The sequence below is a fragment of the Amborella trichopoda genome, chromosome 4, assembly GCF_054954075.1.
Source record: "Amborella trichopoda isolate Santa Cruz 75 chromosome 4, AtrichopodaSantaCruz75HAP2 v2.0, whole genome shotgun sequence".
Taxonomy (NCBI): Eukaryota; Viridiplantae; Streptophyta; class Magnoliopsida; order Amborellales; family Amborellaceae; genus Amborella; species Amborella trichopoda.
The window spans coordinates 54,869,451-54,888,700 of record NC_142339.1 but is presented as its reverse complement, the minus strand read 5'-3'; the positions used below and the strand labels follow the sequence as shown (position 1 = coordinate 54,888,700).

At 36.9% G+C, this 19,250-nt stretch overlaps 2 protein-coding genes across 4 annotated transcripts; both read right to left on the bottom strand.

The window, feature by feature from the left end:
• Nucleotides 1-3,070: 3,070 nt before the first annotated feature.
• On the bottom strand, nucleotides 3,071-8,451 carry LOC18422124 (Cupredoxin superfamily protein). Its single transcript, XM_006826940.4, has 5 exons — nucleotides 8,122-8,451; nucleotides 7,319-7,411; nucleotides 6,024-6,236; nucleotides 5,229-5,423; nucleotides 3,071-4,147 (listed from the first exon to the last, which is right to left on the bottom strand). The coding sequence occupies exons 1-5, from the start codon at nucleotides 8,404-8,406 to the stop codon at nucleotides 3,209-3,211; spliced, it is 1,725 nt and encodes a 574-aa protein (XP_006827003.2). The 5' UTR covers nucleotides 8,407-8,451; the 3' UTR covers nucleotides 3,071-3,208.
• Nucleotides 8,452-12,347: 3,896 nt separating this feature from the next.
• LOC18422142 (Pentatricopeptide repeat (PPR) superfamily protein) lies at nucleotides 12,348-19,099 on the bottom strand. Of its 3 annotated transcripts, XR_016054883.1 has the most exons (3): nucleotides 16,580-19,099; nucleotides 13,889-14,004; nucleotides 12,348-12,820 (listed from the first exon to the last, which is right to left on the bottom strand). XR_016054883.1 is itself a non-coding variant. In XM_020666780.2 (2 exons), the coding sequence occupies exons 1-2, from the start codon at nucleotides 18,909-18,911 to the stop codon at nucleotides 12,792-12,794; spliced, it is 2,361 nt and encodes a 786-aa protein (XP_020522439.1). In that variant the 5' UTR covers nucleotides 18,912-19,099; the 3' UTR covers nucleotides 12,348-12,791. The 3 variants fall into 3 exon arrangements, 2 of the variants coding, with proteins under 2 accessions (XP_020522439.1, XP_088721878.1); XM_020666780.2 differs by lacking the exon at nucleotides 13,889-14,004; XM_088865752.1 differs by lacking the exons at nucleotides 12,348-12,820; nucleotides 13,889-14,004 and adding an exon at nucleotides 15,632-15,821.
• Nucleotides 19,100-19,250: the final 151 nt, after the last annotated feature.

Genomic DNA, 19,250 nt, shown 5'->3' with positions numbered 1-19,250 from the left:
CCGTTACTCTATCCAGTGTGATGATCAGGCTGCTCCGAATGCCTATGTTTAATGATTGAGTTTTCCGTTACTCAGTCCTGTTGGATGATGGAGTTTTTCATTGCTTCATTCTGTATGATGATCGTTGAGTTTTTCGTTACTATATCTCGGATGTTCCGAAGAAGAGAGAAAGAAAGATCATTTTCTTTTAGAGAGAGAAAGCCTTTATAAAGAAAAGAAGCCTCTGAAGAGAGAATATCTTCAGAGAAGCCTTTGAAGAGAGAAGATCTTCAGAGAAGTCTTTGAAGAGAGAAGATCTTTAGAGAAGCTTATGAAGAGAGAAGATCACAGATAAGAAAGTAGAGATCCCAAAAAAGGTTGTTTCTTGGAAGACCATGGTAACCTGGGAAGTTTATTATGGATTTAATCACTACTCGTTTTTTTTTTTGGCAACTTAGTATTGTTCAAACTCTAACTTTTTTGTGTCAACGCATCTTGAGTTTGAGGGGGAGTGTTGGGATATGGATATCTCGGGTTCAAATTTATAGATGTATATGTATATATCTCTTGATAAGGTTAGGTATCTAGAAGATAGAGAGCAAGTTACTTGGTCATCAAGTTATCATACTTTATTTATCTCATGTAATTGTCTGATTATCCTCTATACATAGATGTACTTATTGATATAAACATTCATCCAAAATAATGAAGATGTAGCCAATTGGGCTTTGGATCCGTAAACGTAAGGTTTCGGCCTGAACCACGTCAATGTTGTGTTTTCTCTTCTTCTCTCTCCATTCTATGCTCCCACAAATTCTAACATTATTTAGAAAATCACCTTCTACCATATAAAGTTGACCCCTTAACCTACCTTTAATGAGTTTGAAGCCTTGTAATAGCAAGGCCATCTCATCCACTCCCCACGGCCCCGCATAGCCACAGAGATCAAACTTATTGCAATCTCTGACAACTCCACTCATACATGCCACACCTGGAATACCAAAGGAGCGAAATTAAATTTGAAAGAACCCCTGGGCGGAGAGACCCAAATTGTCCTAAGAGGACTCTTCACACTTCTTATCCACAACAAGTGCGAGATATTTACTCGTATATCAATTTCAGATACCCCACTCTTCTTTAGTAATTGAAAACCAAATCCATAAGGTATGAAGTATGTTACTCAAGATTCTATCAAAAGGTAGAGAGAAACCTTCAAATTCTCTACGATTTCTCTCCTTCCAAATCCCCTTTAATTTCCCATAGCCATCAGACAGGTGATTGTGAACAAAAAAATCTTAGATGAGTTTTTCTTAAAAATCCCATGAAAAAGATGTAATAGCATCTTGGCAAAGAAGCCTATCGATGAATTCTCAATAATGATAATCGTCACTAAGATCCAATCTTATGGTTAATAGAACCATCCAACGGTTCATATAGTGGTTGAAAATAAAGAATATGGCTGGTGCGCAACAAGATATGCATACTTTTATGATTAATAAAACCACCTATATGAGATATCTGTATTGTAAAATACAAACGTATCACTCTGAACACCATATGAGATATTGGTATTTTTTTTTAACACGTTCTAAAATCAGCATGATATTGGTATGTTTGAACATTAATATCTTGCCAATAAGTCACCTCATAAAATATTGATATTTTTAAACATCAATATTTCACTACGTCGTAAAAAAAATATTGGATTCACTAATCTAATATCTCATAGGGTGCTTAGAACATAGCTATTGCGATTATGGCCGCCTAACTAATTAGGGATTTGGTCCAAACAATACCAGTTTGACTGCTGCTCAAACAACGTGGACTAGATTTTAAAAATTAGAAGAAAGACAAGAAAAATATTTTAAAATATGAAATATATTAAAGGAAATTTCTCAATTTTGTTTTGCACGTCGAATTGGTTAAAATCAAATGGTCTAACCGGCCAAAACCAGTCAAATAATTATTTCGACCTTTTCGACCGGTTTTCAACGAAGCCAACTTATTTGACCTGCCGGCAAAAGAACCAGTCAGTTATCTGCTAGTCTGTCTTGATAAATAATATAATTAGAAGACTTGGGTGGTTTATAGTACAAAATAATTCTAGTCTGTCTTGATAAATAATGTAATTAAAAGACTTGGGTGGTTTAGAATACAAATAACGAGATCATTCGATGCTTGTATCCTCCTACAAGGAATCAACATTTTTCCAAACCGCTAGTCTATCTTGATAAATAGTGTAATTAGAAGACTTGGGGGTGGTTTAGAGTACAAATAGCGAGATCATTCGATGTTTGTATCCTCCTACGAGGAATTAACATTTTTCCAAGTCTCTATTTGGCAGCTCTAGGGTGAACTTATTTTTGGGTAATTCAATGGGAAGATAAGTTCCTACCCGTTTTTTCAAGTAGATTAGGACTTAACTTTCTGAAAAAGGTATTAGTGAGGTCATGTTATTGATGAGAATGGAAACCACAACATGATAACTAAAATGTGGGGTGCTACCACGATGACCCAAGCCCCTTTCCCAGCTACCACGACAAACCAAGCTCTTAAAATGAGCAAGAATCAAGCTAAAATGAAGCCCATGCAAAATGAGGCCTTTTATTTAGGTACCTCAGTGTGGGATTTGGACCTTGAAGTATAGACTGGACCTCAAAGTATAGATAACCAATGTAACAAATATAGCCAATTTCATTCCCACTAACACCACCTACTGACGCCTTAAAAAAATTAACTTCTAAACCATTTAAAAACAAACCAACTATGGGTAAGGGCCTGACTTCCCCACATAATTATCGAAAAAAGAAAAAAAGAAAAACAAATAGCGAATGTGCTGGGTTGTTAGGGACTGATCCAAGGGGAAATGCAAAGAAAGGTCTACATTCCAAAAAATAAATTAAAAAAATGTAAAGAAAAGGTTGAATTCAAAACCTTATCTAAAGAGAAAGGGGCATGAAACTTTCATTTTGGGAAACTTACAAAGAAGGCCCCACTGGACCATTTCAGCAATGACTTTGCTCATATCTATCACCAAGCTACTAGGGGATAGGTAGAAACCTTCTTGTGAATGCATTATTGATCTATCTTGTTTGACGAAGAAAAAAAAAAATTCCTTGACTTTATTTCTATAGCATTTATTGTGGAAAAAGAATTGACAGCCAGTGTCTCAAAATAAAACAAAAGACATTAGTCAATAAAACAATCAATGACCATCTAATCAATTGGGCTATGATTCACCACACCCCATTATGGAATCTGGAAGTTTTCCCAACCTGTCAACTCCTGACTCAAACACAACCCCCATGCCCATGTAGAAGTGAGCCTCAATATGGCAATGGAATGCCCAAGCCCCAGGATTATCAGCCTTAAACCTTAGAGCAGTCCAACCATAAGGAAACACAGCCGCAGAGTTCTTCATGATAGGATTCACTAAGTTATACTTCTTGGGGTCATTTACTGGGTCAAAAACTCCAATTCCATAACCCAAAACCCAGAAATCATGTCCATGAAGGTGCCATGGGTGCGTCTCACTGTTGTTCGGATTCAGAGTATTGGCATTCTGTAGAATTATATCGACAGTCGAATTAAAGCGGAGTCGATAGATTGAGTCACTTTGTGTAGCGTTTGGGTTCGGTGGAGGGCGGAAAATGTCATATTCCTTAGCCCTGTAGCTGTCTGGAGCCGGTGTCTGGTTGAAGGCATGGGTCAGATTTTGATGGATCGCAATGAGATAGGGAGTGTGCGGGAGCGTGAATGAGACATTGTTTAGGGACCAACGTCTGAATCCGTCGATTAGGTTTTGTGTGTTGAGTAGAGTTATGACCCTATCAGACTGAGAGGGTGGTGTATGGATGAATCCAGCCCGAGCCTTGATCGATTGGCTCTGTGCTATGGCGTAAGACGTATCATTCCAAACCGGACCAGCCGGTGGTATGGTGGGAGGGCGCCTTTTAGGATGATTCGGATAGTAGTTGAAGATGGCCACTCCAGTAGGCGTCTCAGGTTTCCGAGCACGAACATTCACTGCAGCCCAGTAGTTCCTCGAAGGATCTCTGTCTGCTTTAACAAGGACAGAGTAGGTCTCTCCAGAGTATATGTTGAGGTTTTGGACTACGACAGGTTCCACATAGTGGCCGTCTGCTTCAACTATGGTCATGTTGTGGCCCTGCAATATTTGGGAGAAAATTAAATCTCGATGTATCAAGCATGAACACAAATAACATTTTTTTTTTTGGGTAATTTAAAGAAGAAGACATGCTCCTACCCATTTTTTTCATATAAATTAAAAAAAATTGGTTTTTTTTTTTAAGGTGTCTGAATGATTGGAAACCACAATATGATAATCAGGTACTGGGGTCCTACCACCGCGACCGAACCCCTCTCCCAAACATTATTAAATTCCCAACACTTTTACAAGAGCATTAATGAGATGGGTGACTTACCTATGAAGACTAAGACAAATTAGAAGAACAAAATCATTTGTCTCATTAGTTGGATCTAGGTTTGAAAAGTTGATAGAAGAGAACAAAATCATTTATCTCGTTTGTTAGATCCAGGTTTGAAAAGTAAACGCACAATGGTAGACCTAATTTTTGGGAGGATAAGTATGGCTTCCACGTGATGCGGACCCTTGAAGGGCGTCACCTCCTATCCCTCGTATTCAATAGAGAAGACAAGTGAGGATTATTTTTTTATTTAAAATTTTGACCGTTTATAATACTTAATTATACATATTAAAAAATTATAAAATAAATTAACCAAAATACTTCTAAAATATTTAGTGGTATTTTGATCAATATATTTTTACAAATTATCTCTATATTTTTTAGGTGCACTCAAGTAAAGTGAAAACACCTTTTAAATATGTCAATCTAATCCGTAAAAAACGAAAGTAATAAAATTAAAATGCTACATTAAGTCATGGTTGTCCCTGTTTCTTCCTTCTAATCTGAATCCCTCACATGACATGGGTGCTATACCATCCTTGATGATTGATTAAAAAAATTTATATTCCTCTAAGGTCACTAAAAAAGGGGCATTTCAACTACTTGGAGAAAGGCAGTACAAAAATGCAGGAGTGAGCATGGGTGGTTAGTTCTTCATGATTGGAAAACTACATCCTATGTTCCATTTGTCTTGCTGAACTTTCTTTTTCTTTTTTTTTTTTTTTTGGATAGAAGTCTTGCTGAACTAAGTTGATGGGATCTCATAAATTGTGGTGTATAGAGAGAGAAAAGAAAATATACCTCGATTTGAAAGTTGAGAGCTGATAAAGAGGTAACACTGGCAATTCTTATTCGGTAAGTCTTGCCGGGGACGACAGTCATGAAATGGGGAGAGCACTGAGGGTTAGTGGCATTGCAAACGCTACCAGTCCCGGCTGCATTAAGCCCACTGACAAGTGAGCAGTTGTAACTTCCGCGACCTTGGATCAATAGTGACTGAAAAGTGATAATCTTGGTTAGGGATAGCACTAAAGGCAAAAATCCACTCAAAATTGTTTGCTACACAGATAGAGAGTAAAAGTGGGCTGAGAGGACAGTTTAGCATATGGGCACACATGACCTGCTTAAGAGTGCACTTTGGCAAGACAAGAACATATGAGAGATGGTGCAGGTGCAGGTGAGTGAAGAAGAGAGACAGAGATGCAATACCAAGACTGTCTCTCTCTCCACTGTTAATCCACTTTTTTTTTTTCTTATAATTCAGTAGGGAAGAAACCCAATTTATTTTTTCAAATAGTTTAAGAGTTAGTTTTTAAAAAATATTAACAAAATAATATTCATGGGAATGAAAACCCCGACGCGGTAACTAAATAATAGGGGTAGGGGTGATGCCCCCACTTCTCAACCCCCTTCCCAAAAAAAAGAGAGAATCTTAGGATGGTCAAAAGGGCGCTGCAACGATCAAAATAGAAAGGGTACAGTGGTCGATAAAGAAAAAATGAGGAGAGGGCCCAATGGCCCCAACCCTATTTTTAATGCTCAAAAAAAAAAAACAAAAGAAAGAAAGAGGGGTTAGTATAGAAAGAGATGGGGTACCTGAGGTTCTCCAACCCATCGAAATGGCTTAGAAGAAAGACCAGTTGATTGCTCATATGTGCTCCTGTGCCACCAATCAGCTAACAAAAGGCTGTGCTCTCCATCATAAGCAAACGGCTCCTTAGCACCTTTGGGCAAAGACACTCTAATGGATCCATAAAGCCCAGCTTCTCTTTGCATGCCATAGTGGGCGTGATATAGGTAGGTTCCCGGCTAAAAACCAATAAATAAATAAATAAACAAACAATTAAATAAATAATATATATTTCTGTTTTTGTCGGTATTTTATAATATAAAATTTATTAGAATTATTATCCTTCTTTGGACCGGTATATATCAAGGTTTGAAAACCCAGCCTCAAGCTCCAAGTAACTAATGGTTTTAGCCCTAAGTCCTCCGGTTTGCCTCGAGCATGCCCAAGTTTGATCTGACATTTTTGGGTAACATTGATATAAAATAAAAATTGCACTTGTAGAAGTAAGCCTGGGATATATTGTACTATCTATTTTAGTTGAATGGTATATCTCTGATCTAGTTTTTGAGATACTATCGAAATCTAGTACATAATTATCCAATGTACACTCTACACCTTCCCGTTAAGATAGACCGTGCAAACCATTGTAACCTTACCTTACAAATAAAAATTTACCAGTTATAAAAAAAATTTTAGCTTTAATTGAATAAATAAAAAATCTAAAAAATGAAAAGACTCAGCGATTCCCCATTTTTTAAGCAAGTGTAACATGGCTTCCACTCCGGGCCCACTCATGTGAGTCCCGAGTCGATTTTTAAAACGCCTTTAAATTCGACTCTCTAGCAAAAAGGGTGTCAACGATGAAACGGGATTCTATATGAATGACGGTATTCGATTGGGGGTCACGACACTCAAGAAACTTCCCCTCATCTTCCACTAAAAGAGACTAAGAGAGTTTATTTATTAATTTTTTATTTTTGCTAGGGGTGAGGGTTCTACATCGAGAGATTCAGCTTAAGATGTAGCCTTGCAAATCGTCCTGACTAATTAAGCCCGGGCTCTTTTTCCTGTCGATAGCGATTTGCACAAGAAAAATGACGAAAGAAAGCTACAAAAGTGACTATTTTTCATTACCATTGCATGAACTTTAAAAAACAATGATTACAAAACTTTTTGTTTTGCATGTTATTTTTAATTTATGTCCAACTCCACAGGGATTTAGATTTATTTGAAGACTTTTACACTAATTGCTTAATTTCTTTCCTATTGTTGTCTTCTTCTGTGGAATATTCTTGATCTAGTATTGGAGTAGTAAACTTACCCTGTCCACTACGAACTTGTAAACATGCGTTTGGGCAGGCAAGATTGGGCACTGAGTCACCCCTTCTGTTCCATCACTCCATGGGGTTCCAATCTGTTTTTTTAACAAAGAATTACAGAAAAAATCAATCGCATGATATCATAAAGAGAGAGAGCCAGCAAACCCACACATATAGAAGCACACCTTTACAAAGAGATAACCACACACACAGGGGGGAGAGAAGCACGCCTCTACAAAGAGAGAATCACACACACACCGAGCTGGGGCGGTGGGGGGAGAGAGAATTCATGTGAAGTGTTCGGCAAACTCGGCCGGTCCAACTCGGACCCGACTCGTCAAACCGGAACCAAGCACCGGGCGATCAGTTTTGGTGGTTTGGTCAGGTATTTTAAATTTGTTTTCAAAAATATATAAATATATATAATCCCAAAAAATAAGGGATTTATTTGTAATGTATTTTTTTTATTTTTTTTTTCATTTTGTCAAATATTAGTGTTTTGGTCATGAATACTTATTTTTACATTTTTTCTCATTTTTTGAAAAATTTCAAAAATGTCCTTGAGCACAAATTGATTTTTTGAAGTCCATTTTTTTCACTATGTTTCAATTTCATTTGGATGCGCTTTGTTTAATCATGCTCTAAATATTTTTTTTTTTTATTTTTTGAATTTTTTTTTTCAAGTGCCTAGTTAAGCCAACTGAACTGGCCGTTTTACTGGTTACTTAGACCCGGTCCTTGGCCGGCTCGATTTTTCGAATACTATGTATCAGTAGCATCAAAAGGACTTGAAAGGAGCTCATACCTGGCGAATCCCGTGCCAGTGGATGGCGATGTTCTCGGTGAGCAGGCGGTTAGTAAGCTCCACAACAATTGTATCTCCTTGCTCAGCCACGATGCTGGGGCCGGGAGATTGGCCGTTAATGGCAATCACAAGCTTCTCAAAACAGTCAGGTGAATGAAACTCGTACTTCACCTCCCACTTGTAGTGGCGCACCCTAGCCTCAACTCCAACATTTACTGAAACCAAAGCACTCAACAAAAACCATGCGAACCATGAACTACTGAATAATTTCACCATTGCTCTCATCGTTATACAATGGCAAACGTGATTGATTTTTCCTTCTTCTCTGCTGGTTCTTGCTCTCCACCTCCTTCTTATATATGCATTTAGTTAAACAGAGACAAGGTCATTAGTCAATTTGAGCACCTAGTCTAACATGGCCGCTTCTCGTTGGCCAATTCAAAAGTTATTTTTCCTTAAAAATATACGTAGCCATTGGGCAACCGTTATAATATCTAGAACGTTATTTTTTAAGTATTTTATGAGAATTACATCGAAGCCTCATGTGATGCCTTGATGCCTTCACTATGTGACACCATCGACTCTGACCTTGCCATGAGAATTGTTCATGTAATAGTTTTTTAATGGCGAAATGGATGGTCTAGATGATTTGTTACACTATACATTATTTTTTTTTAACAATCATAACATTCAAGTCGAGATGATTAATGTAAAGGTTTTTCAACACTTGAAATGCAATTTTTGAAAAATCATGAGGCAAGATTTTAGTTATTATGAAACCTTGGTTTCTTTATTGTCGGCTAAAACACAGCCCAACATGCGCCCGTTAGCTTTTGTAATTTCAAAGATATTATTGAAGATAAAGGTGTCCCCTTCCCAATAAAATAACCTTTATGCAAAATATTGAGGTGATGTACTAGTGAGATGAGAAAAAAAAATAAAACAAGAAAAAGAAAAAAAAAAAGAAAAAGAAATTCCTTTCATATTATTATGGAATATAAAGCTCAACGCAATAATTAAACAAAGTGTGGTTTCTATAAAGTTGTAACTTTAAACAATCCAAGGCGCACCTCCAAAATTTATCATAATATGTAATTTTGGTGAAAAACTTCTTAGGATTATCTCAAAATATATTTTTATATTTAATTATAAAATTTTAAAATTAAAAAATGATTAAAATCAAGCAGGTCTATAAACATATGAAAATATTGAAAATGAACGGTCTAGATAATGTATTGCAAGACGCACTATTTTTGAGACTCAAAATCTTTTTTTTCTTTCATATTCATACATCTCGATGTCGAGATGATCAATTAGATTTTTTTTAACATTAAAACAACTTTTTTTTGATGGATTTTTTTGAGATGCGCCTATAATTCTAGATTTTAAAGTTGCAACCTTATATAAAAATTTTTTTTAAAAGAAATTATTACCCTTTATGAATAGATTATTTATTTATGAATTAAAAAAAGGAAGTCCAAAGAACTCCAAAAGTCAAGCAAGTAAAACTTATATAAACTTTTTCCTTAAAAAAATTATTATACTATAAAAAGATTATTTATTTATGAATTAAAAAAAAGTAAGGCTAAAGATTTCCAAAAGTCAATAAACTAGTATTCAATGATGGACATAACGCGCATCGTTGACGCCGCCCACGCTGTGGTTGGTTTGCACTTGAAGTCTACGTATATCGAAAAGGCACATTAACCATGGGCGGTAATGGACCCGGGCGGGACTCACCTGGAACCTGACTCGATTCGGTTCTGGGTATAGGCTCAAAAATTGGATCGAGTTGGATTTGGGTTTGATAGGGTCTGGGTCCAGTGATATATTTTGGGTCCTAGCTTATAAAAATATTTAAATATAGTTAAATATGGAGATATTTTAATGGTGCAGTTTATATAGAGCCTAGGCTCTAAACAATCAAATTAGAGCCTGCCTTTTAAATAGTATCGAGAAATATGATTTCACTACTGGAAATCTTTGAGAAAGCCTTAAAATAAATTTTCATATTTATTTATAAAGTTTAAACCTTCAAAAATAGTGTAGATCGACAGATCTATGAACAATTGAAAATCTTGAAAATTGACGGTCAAAAATGCATTACAAAATACATTATTTTCAAAATTTGAAATTTACTTTTGTCTCATGTCCATGCATCTTGGTGTCGAGATGATCAATTTGAAGATATTTGGGCATCAAAACAACCTCTTCTAATGAAATTTTTGAAGTAGGCTCAAATTTGATTGTTTAGAGCCTCGGCTCTATATAAACTTTTCCCATATTTTAATTTGTAAATTGAATCCGATTGGGTCTGAGTCTGGTTCTAAGTCCCACACTATATTTTTTAGTCCAGCTCCAGGTCTGGCCGGAGCCATCGCCACGTGCCTTGTTCTTTATTTTGTATTTTATAGTGAAATAAATTACACTAAAGAAACATGAAAAATAAGGGAAAAGGAGCTGGCACAATCGAAAGTGCAGGGCAGAAAAGCTGTTGTATTGATCCATGGGCCAATTTTAAAAAGTAATAAGTGCCCTTTCCATTTTTAATCCGGTCAAACATTCCCATAATTTTATTGCAAGATCATTTCACTTTTCTTTAGACCTCAAAGTGTTTAGATTACGTATTCTCTCTCTCTCTCTCTCTCTCTCTCTCATTGAAGGGCACATGGACGACAAAAAAATGGGACAGGATCATGTGGCTTAGGACATGGGTACCATATTCACACTATTTAATATGGAAAAAACATTATGCTAGAGTGGCATTCTGCAAATAACCCTATTCTATATGATACACTGAAATGATCTTTTTTAAAGAAATGTAGAATACTGGATGGCACTCAATATTGTAAGATGTGGTTATGGACTCCAACCTATCTAATCCAGAAAAAAAAAAAAAAAAAATGTCAAAATGACTTTAGATTCGTTGGAGGTACACAATTCCAGATGGAAAATCTCTAAAATGGCTGGATTTGTCCCGATTTTCTGATTTTTCTTCTAAATTCTTTATGAATTGCAGCCCAAGCCTGCATTCATCGAAGTGGGACTAAGAAAATCCGAACCAGACCCTTGCCAAGTCAGGATCCTATTCTGATGTTTCAAATATTGATCAACCTTATGAAAAAGAGCTAAAAAGAAAAAAAAAAATGATAACTTTTTATGAGCAGCTTTATTCTTTAGCTAGAAGCCTAGAACACATTCTCTCCTTTTGGAGAGAAATTATTGGGATTCATGAAGCTGAATTTTATCTTTTTTTGTTGATTGTGCAGGATATTTCATTTTGACTCCATCAAAAGTCCTAAAACAAGATAACAATGCAACCCTCTCTGCACAGCCTTAGACGTGGTGAACTAAGCCTCAAGCTTCTTTAACTGTAGCTGGTGCATGTCAGTCTCCTTTGAGTTAGCCCTGGCGACACATCACCTTTTTGAGATAACTATGGCGAATCTCCACATCCCTCTCCCCCCCTCCCCCCACACCCTCTTTTTTTTCTTTTCGTTCTTTCTTTCTTTCTTTTTTCCTTTCTTTTTTTTTTCTTTCTTTTTGTTTATTTCTACGGCTGCGACTTGTATCATCTCAATGAAATCTTGTTAAAAAATAGGAGTTTTGAATCTTGGAGTCTCAATCAAGTCAGAGATACTTGGAGGTTGCTATAGCCAATGCGGCACTTCCCTGAGACAATGACAACCGATATCTGTGTTTGGGCCAAGTACTCGGTCTGGGCACTCTGACGAGCCCACGTTTTCTTGAATTGGGTGTTCCACTCGGGGATATTAAAAATATTTAAAAAATGATAACAAATCCCCATAAATAATGAATTTTTTTGTGATATGTTTTTTTTTTTTATATATATGTTTTCTCTCATTTTAACAAAGATTGGAAAGTGTTTGAAAATACCCCCAGTGTTGATTCTTTAGAATCTAATTTTTTACCATTTTTTTAACCTCATTTTGATGTGCTTTGCTTAATCTTACTTTAAACATAAATTTTTTATTTTTTGGGATTTTTTTATTTTTATAGTTTTTTTGACAATTTTTTTTGCTACAACAGTACACAGCCTGCTCCAGCCGAGATACTTGGACTCAGGCCAAGTACTCAGATCATGCATAGGCGGAGTACTCGCCCCAAGTAGTGCTTTTGAACACCGACCAAAATCATACCCAAATCTCCACTTTGCATAACAGAAAACTCGTAATAAAATAAACTTGATTTTGAAACAGCTTTGGTTGTGCTTCATCGGACCCATATTCAGGGGATGCTCTCACATTGAAATATTAGACACCCTTGACATAGAATTTTTATACAATGCAATCAAATCCAGAGCAAATACACTCCCGGGATAAAACTGGTTTGAGTCGAATACTGACTCTTAGCAAATACACTCCCAGGATAAAACCGGTCTGAGTGAAATACTGACTTTTAGAGTTGCACTCTCTAAAAAGCCTTATAGGGACTACCAACCTTAGACCGATCTGCCTTGTACCTAGGACTGATAGTGCGTTGGCTAAGAATCATAGAGAAATAAATCCCACTATGAATGATTGAGAATGTATCGAGTATTCTTGCTTTCTCAACTAACTGCAATGAATACCCTTAGGAGAAGAGTATTCTTCCTTATCGGCTCGAAAGGACCATTGCTTCCACTTTTTCTCAGACATGTCATCCACAATTCATCTTTTAATCCAAAGCTCATATATGCCTAAAAGTCAAAAAAAAAGAAAAAAAAAAAGAAAGAACAATTATAAAATGAAGGAAAATTGTTTCATGCGGATAGGACCGCATTTCTACATATGCGGTCTAGAAAGTGTAAAGCATCCATCTGAAAGATGGATGCAAGTAGGTGTTCCATCTAAAAACAATGGAAAATAACGGTCCAAACGTTTTTTTACTAAAATTATTATTTCTACTTTTTAAAATTTATTTATTTATTCATATTCATGATCTCTATGTTAGAGGTTATATGTCCTTAAAAATTAAGTCTTAAAATCTATCTCAAAAATAGATTTATTAAGAAGCCCGCATTTCTACACATGTGGGCTTGGCGCATAGAAACGGGGTCCACAAAAGAATAATTTAACAAGTTTGTTGGTATATATATATATATATATATATATATATATATATATATATATATATATATATATATATATATATATATATATATATATATATAGGGTAGGGTAGTGATCTCATGCAACTGGTGTATCATAGTATAATGCAACACTCTTCAAAAACCATGTTAAGACCATTTGTTTGATCCAAATTTTAAAATATACACTCTTTTCATTCGAATGAACAATCACAAAAAAGGAAATTTTGAAAACACAACTTAAAAAATATTTTTTTACCTGAATTAAGATAGGTCGTTCAATTTGATAGATGCTTAGATCTAGGTCTTAGAAGGATATTTTCTTTTCCAATCTTTTTAGATGCCTTTACTATCACTAGATGAATAGTATTAAAAAAGAAAAAAATGATTTTGAGTATGTAAAATCTAAGATCTTGAAATTCACCAAATGAATGGTCTAGATTCAATGTTGGAGGGGGACTCATTTTGACCATATCTAGGGTTCAAATCAAACTTTTTTTTTTTGGGATTCATTATCGAGATGAAGAGAGTGTGTGTGCAAAATTTTGTGTCACAAATACCACAAACATGGTTTTTAAGAAGTGTGGTTGCATTATACTATGATACAACCATTGCATTAAATCACTGCCCATATATATATATATATAAATATAAGCTTTCATTTAAATTGTCTTCTACCTTGACAATAAAAAGATGCAATCCCTTTCAACTGACATGTTCACTAAGTTTCAAATTGTTGCCATTATCATGCTATTCAGAAAGCAATACATGATATGTGGCTACCATCCTGGATGCTAATAACAATAAAAAAAACACAAGGTCAGTTCTAATTTAGTATATTGGCAATTTGCTCCCACTAACTTAATGAATGGTGATCACGAATACAATAATTGAATATTTATGTCATTAAACATTTTCAATGTTATGTCCACATGCACACAAGTATGACAAGATGCCAATGATAGTGGCTTGGATACCATGAGAACAAAAAGATAGCAAGAATATTGAGCACAAATAAATATCCATAAAACAAGTCACAATTAGATTAAATTTTTTAAAAAAAAAATTTGTGATCACCAATGGCCTAAACAAGATATTCTGCAACATCATACCAAGTATGCATGTGCTTCCCGAGCATGTTTTAATGCATAATCATCAAAAAAGGGAAAACAATCTCAGCACCAATAAGCACATATCACTGAATTTCAAATATGCATTAGGCATGATCATACAGAGAATTCAAAATCAAGCACTATATTTATGAAAAAATAGAACCAAATAATCATATTATCATAACATGCATAATTAACATAGTATGGTATTGAAATTAAATAGCAAAATCTTCCAACCCACTTCCATAACACACACACCCCTCTCCCCCCTAGCCCCCCCCCCTCTCCCTCTCTCTCTCTGTTTTCTTTTTTTTTTATGTTTTTTTGACATCTAGATTGCAATACCACATGTTACAACAAGATCTAAAATGCCTCCTTTTTTCATATATTCCAGAAATCAATTAACAACGACAATATGATCAATACCTAATTTATTGCATGATGATCCATTGAATCTTTTTAATCCATTTAGGATCTGAGATTGAAAACAATTGATCATAAAAACAGTTTATAATAAATGTGGTTTAGATCTCACCGAGCCACTGTTTAATGGTATCACCATTGAAGTTGCTAGCGAGTTTCCAAAACATGGCCTGTGAATGCTTTTTCATGATATTGGTTATGGGAAAGCCAAGGGTGTTGATTAACTTCGACCGCAATGCCAGCAAATAGCCCGCACCAAATTTTTCTGTCTTTCCCTTTCCATGGGTTATCATGCACACCGATGGTTGGATTAAGGTGAACGCCTCCCATTTTAGATTTCATATCATGGAGCTTGGGAATGTTCAGGACCTTGGCGATGAACATGTCAAGGATGGATGCATTCAACAGCTTGTCATGTACACCATGGGCCATGAACCCACAACATGCCAGCATCATCTCCATGCCCATACCCATGCCCATCTCATAATAAATTGGAATTTGAACACATAGAATACATATCCCAAGGAGATGGATGCTGAGGCAATTTACTGCCAGCATCATCTCCATACCCATACCCATACCCATGCCCATGCCCATGCCCATGCCCATGCCCATGCCCATGCCCATACCCATCTCATAATAAATTGGAATTTGAACACATAGAATACATATCCCAAGGAGATGGACACTGGGGCAATTTACTGCTTGTTGAAGGGGATTCGAACAATGTTACTGCCTGGGCAAAGAGATTATCCCCCCTCCTCTAGAGATTGGAACAAAATTTTGACCAAGTATTTGAGATTCAAGCATATTGCAACTCTCTTTTAAGCACTTTTGTGGGAAGCAAATGCAACTGCAAAAGCCCTTGCAAAGAAAGGTGCCCCTGAACATAATGCTCGGATAAATAGACCTTAGCCATGACTAAGAAGTTTTGAATCCTTTTGTCTACAAACGACAATGTGTCGCATTTTCTGGATTGGATAGCACTACATGCAATATGTACATCCTTTATACTTACTCAAGTAGCCATTATGCAAAAAGAAATGAAAATAGAACAAGAACTTCAACTGTGAACGCTGCCACAATGAAAACCACAAACTCAGTATCAGGTTATTGGATTTCGGTACTTCAACATATAACAAACTGAACAGTTGCTAAAAAACTATACAACAAACAGAACTAAATTAGAAGTCTACAAACTCCCAATGGATAAAAAAGAGTTCATTTCTATGCAACTGTTATTGAAATACATTTACAAAATTCGAACATAAAGTTGCGGATACGTTGTATAGATAATTCTCCGATGTTTCAAGTCTTTATACATAGTATATAAGAATAAGAAAGCTCTTCAAGTTAATCTTACGCATATCTTTCCTTTGTAGCCACATCTGGTGATTAATGGTACCTAATTATTCTGAACTATCCGGTGATCCTTGGTACTTAAATATATGAACATGCTGAATTCATGAGTTGACAAGTTCAGCTGAACCAGAATGCTTTGTTTCTACAGAAGTAAGCTGAGATAAATTGCAACAAAATTTTCAACACAATTTCATAGAAACTTGCTGAATCTGTACATATCTACTTTCTGGCTAGCCATTTCATGTCTTGTTTATATTTTTTTTAATATATGTATATATATATATATATATATATAAACAAGGCATGCAATGGCTAGCCAGTTCATGCCTTGTTTATAGCAATCCGAAAACTCGCCGTGCCACTTTTGACAATGGTTCTCTCTTTCCTGGTTCCACATTTATTCTCTTTTCTATATCTAGACCATTACGGATTTCTTCTTTGCTCACTTCATGAAAGAATGATTCGTCAATACCTTCCAGTGACTCTATGTTAGCATCTTCATTCAAATACTTGTGCTCTTCAAGTGGTGATTGCTGTGTGTGTTCCTCAATCTGCACACCTGTTTCTTCACATGCTTCCTCCTCTATCTCTAAATCCTCTCCAATATCTTTTTCAACCACTGCACTAAGTAATGGATCAGGGATCTCCTCCGCTGAATCGCTTGAACTACCTTCATCACAACTCTGTTCCTTGTCTTCAGTGAGAGAATGCACTCTAGCTTTCTCTAACTGCAGCTCCGAATCCGTTTCTTTTCGGGAGAACCCATTATCAACAAAAGAACTGCTGTTATTTCTTCTCAGCCTTCCATGCAATTTGTCGAGTGTTCTCCATGTTACAGCATCAGGCTCAAGACCATTCTTTCTCATCTCCGAAATCAATCGATAGGCCTCTCTCTTCAACCCCAAATTGCAGGCGCTATTAATAAGGATGTTGTAAGCCACCAATTTAGGGGAAACTCCACTGTCCACCAGCTCATATAGGAAATTAATGGCTTCGCTAAATTTACCTACTTTGCACATTCCTTTGAGAATAGCCGCATATACAAAATCATCACTAACTTTGGAGGGCCAGACTACAGCTTCCCAAAATCTCTTAGCCTCCTCTATTTGACCCATATTGCACAAGCCAGCAATAAGTATGGCGAAGGTGGTGCCATCTGCTTGCACTTTCTCTCTCATCATCTTAGCAAAAAGCTGCATTGCTTCATCTATCTTTGAGAATTTGCATAAGCCACGAAAGATTGCATTGTATGTTACAGTGGTTGGTTCAAAACCTCTCTTTGGCATATTTTGCAGAAGCTCAAGAGCTTCATCTGTTCTCCCCATATCAGACAACCCACATATCACAGTAGTAAAAGTCACAACATCAGGAACACATACATTCCCCTTAACCATATCATCCAAGACTTTCATGGCCTCATCAACCCTTCCTGCCTCGCAAAACCCATGAACCACAGTGTTCAGAGTAACCACATCCGGCTTGCATCCACTTTGGAGCATTGAAACCAGTACATTGAGGAGTTCACTTGGGTTATTGATGGAGCACAAAGCTCTAAGGAAAATATTATAAACTCTGGATTCCTCCAAATTGCTCTTCTTCAACATGACATCTACCACGCTTCTAGCTTTTGCTACGTCCTTTACTTTACATAAACCTTCCACCAAAACCTTGTAAGTAGGCTCAATTGGCGTGTAATCGAATTCGATTCCTTCTTCAAATAACTGATAAGCTCGCATAATGCTTCCCTGCTTACTCAAGCCATGAACAATGGAGTTATAAGAAACGAAACTGGGAAGGAGCCCTCTCTTCTTCATAATATAGGTTATTCTTGAGGCCCCATGGTTTTGATCGGCTCTAGAGAGGGAATCAATCATCTGAGTATATGAAAAGTCTGCATTGACATGCTTGCCGTGAGGCATTTCCTCTGCAATGTTATAAACTTCACTGAAGAAACCTTCCCTGCATAGAGCTTCCACCAAATTAGCAAATGCTGCTGTGTTAATGGAAGGATCTCTCTCTACATCAATGGCCATTTGTTTCCATAGCCTACCCATAAGCTCCCTTCCTATCTCATCAAGTTTGCCCTTCTGAAGCACCCCACTTAGAAGAACACTGTAAGTGAGAGAGTTGGGCCGAATTTCTCTCTCCTTCATTTCATCAAACAGCTTATAAGCAACATCCATCTCCCCAATTTTGCAGAATCCATTGATCAAGGCCGTATAAGAAACAGTGTTAGGACAATGGCCATGTCTCTCCAACTCCATGAACAGCTCTCTAGCCTCATGGGGCATGCGATGGTCACAAAAGAGGCTCATAAGCCTGTTATAGTTAGAGAGAGAGGGGACAAATCCAGGCTTAGAAATGACCATTTGGGTCATGATCTTTCGAGTGTCAAAGGGCGATGAAGCTTCGCAAAGCCGAACCAGAAGAGAGTTGCATGCTCTCTCATCAGGTAACCAGTTGGAGTGGAGAGCAAAGAGGAGGCGATGGTGGGCTTCGCGGAAGCGATGAGAGTTGCAGAGAGAGTCAATGAGAGAGAAAAGAATGGGGGAAGTGGGACGAAATCCATTGAGGCGGAATTGGTCGAGGAGATGGAGAGCTTGATCGATGTCTCCTGCATCGAAGAGAGCTTGAATAGTTTTTGACCAGTTGGGTGGTTGGTTTAGGAGAGCAATGGTGTTCTTCTTCTCCTCTGGTTTGTTGAAGAGGGGGAGTTGTGGAGGGAGGTGGGTGGAGAAGGAGAGAATAGAGAGAGAAAATGTGGGTCTCAGAAGGCGTGGGAGAGAGAAAGGGATGAGTGCCATGGCCTCCCATCATCGGGCTCTCTCTCCCTTCCTCCCAGTAGCAAACAATCTCTCTCTCTCTCTCTTACGATCAGTCGGTCTACGTGTGGCCTTGCACCATGACCCGGGAACCGACGCGTGTACCGGATCTCAGTTTGGCTAGGGATTTAAAAATTGGACCCGACAAGTCTAAATTTTGTACCCGAATACCATTCGGGTATGGGTCTGGGTCTAGTTCCCGTCGATAATATATAAAGTAGGGTGCGGTATGTATAGAGCTTAGGCTCTAAAGAATCAAATTAGAACTTACCTTCAAATAGTGTTGAGAAATGTGGTTTCAATACTAAAAATTTTTGTGAT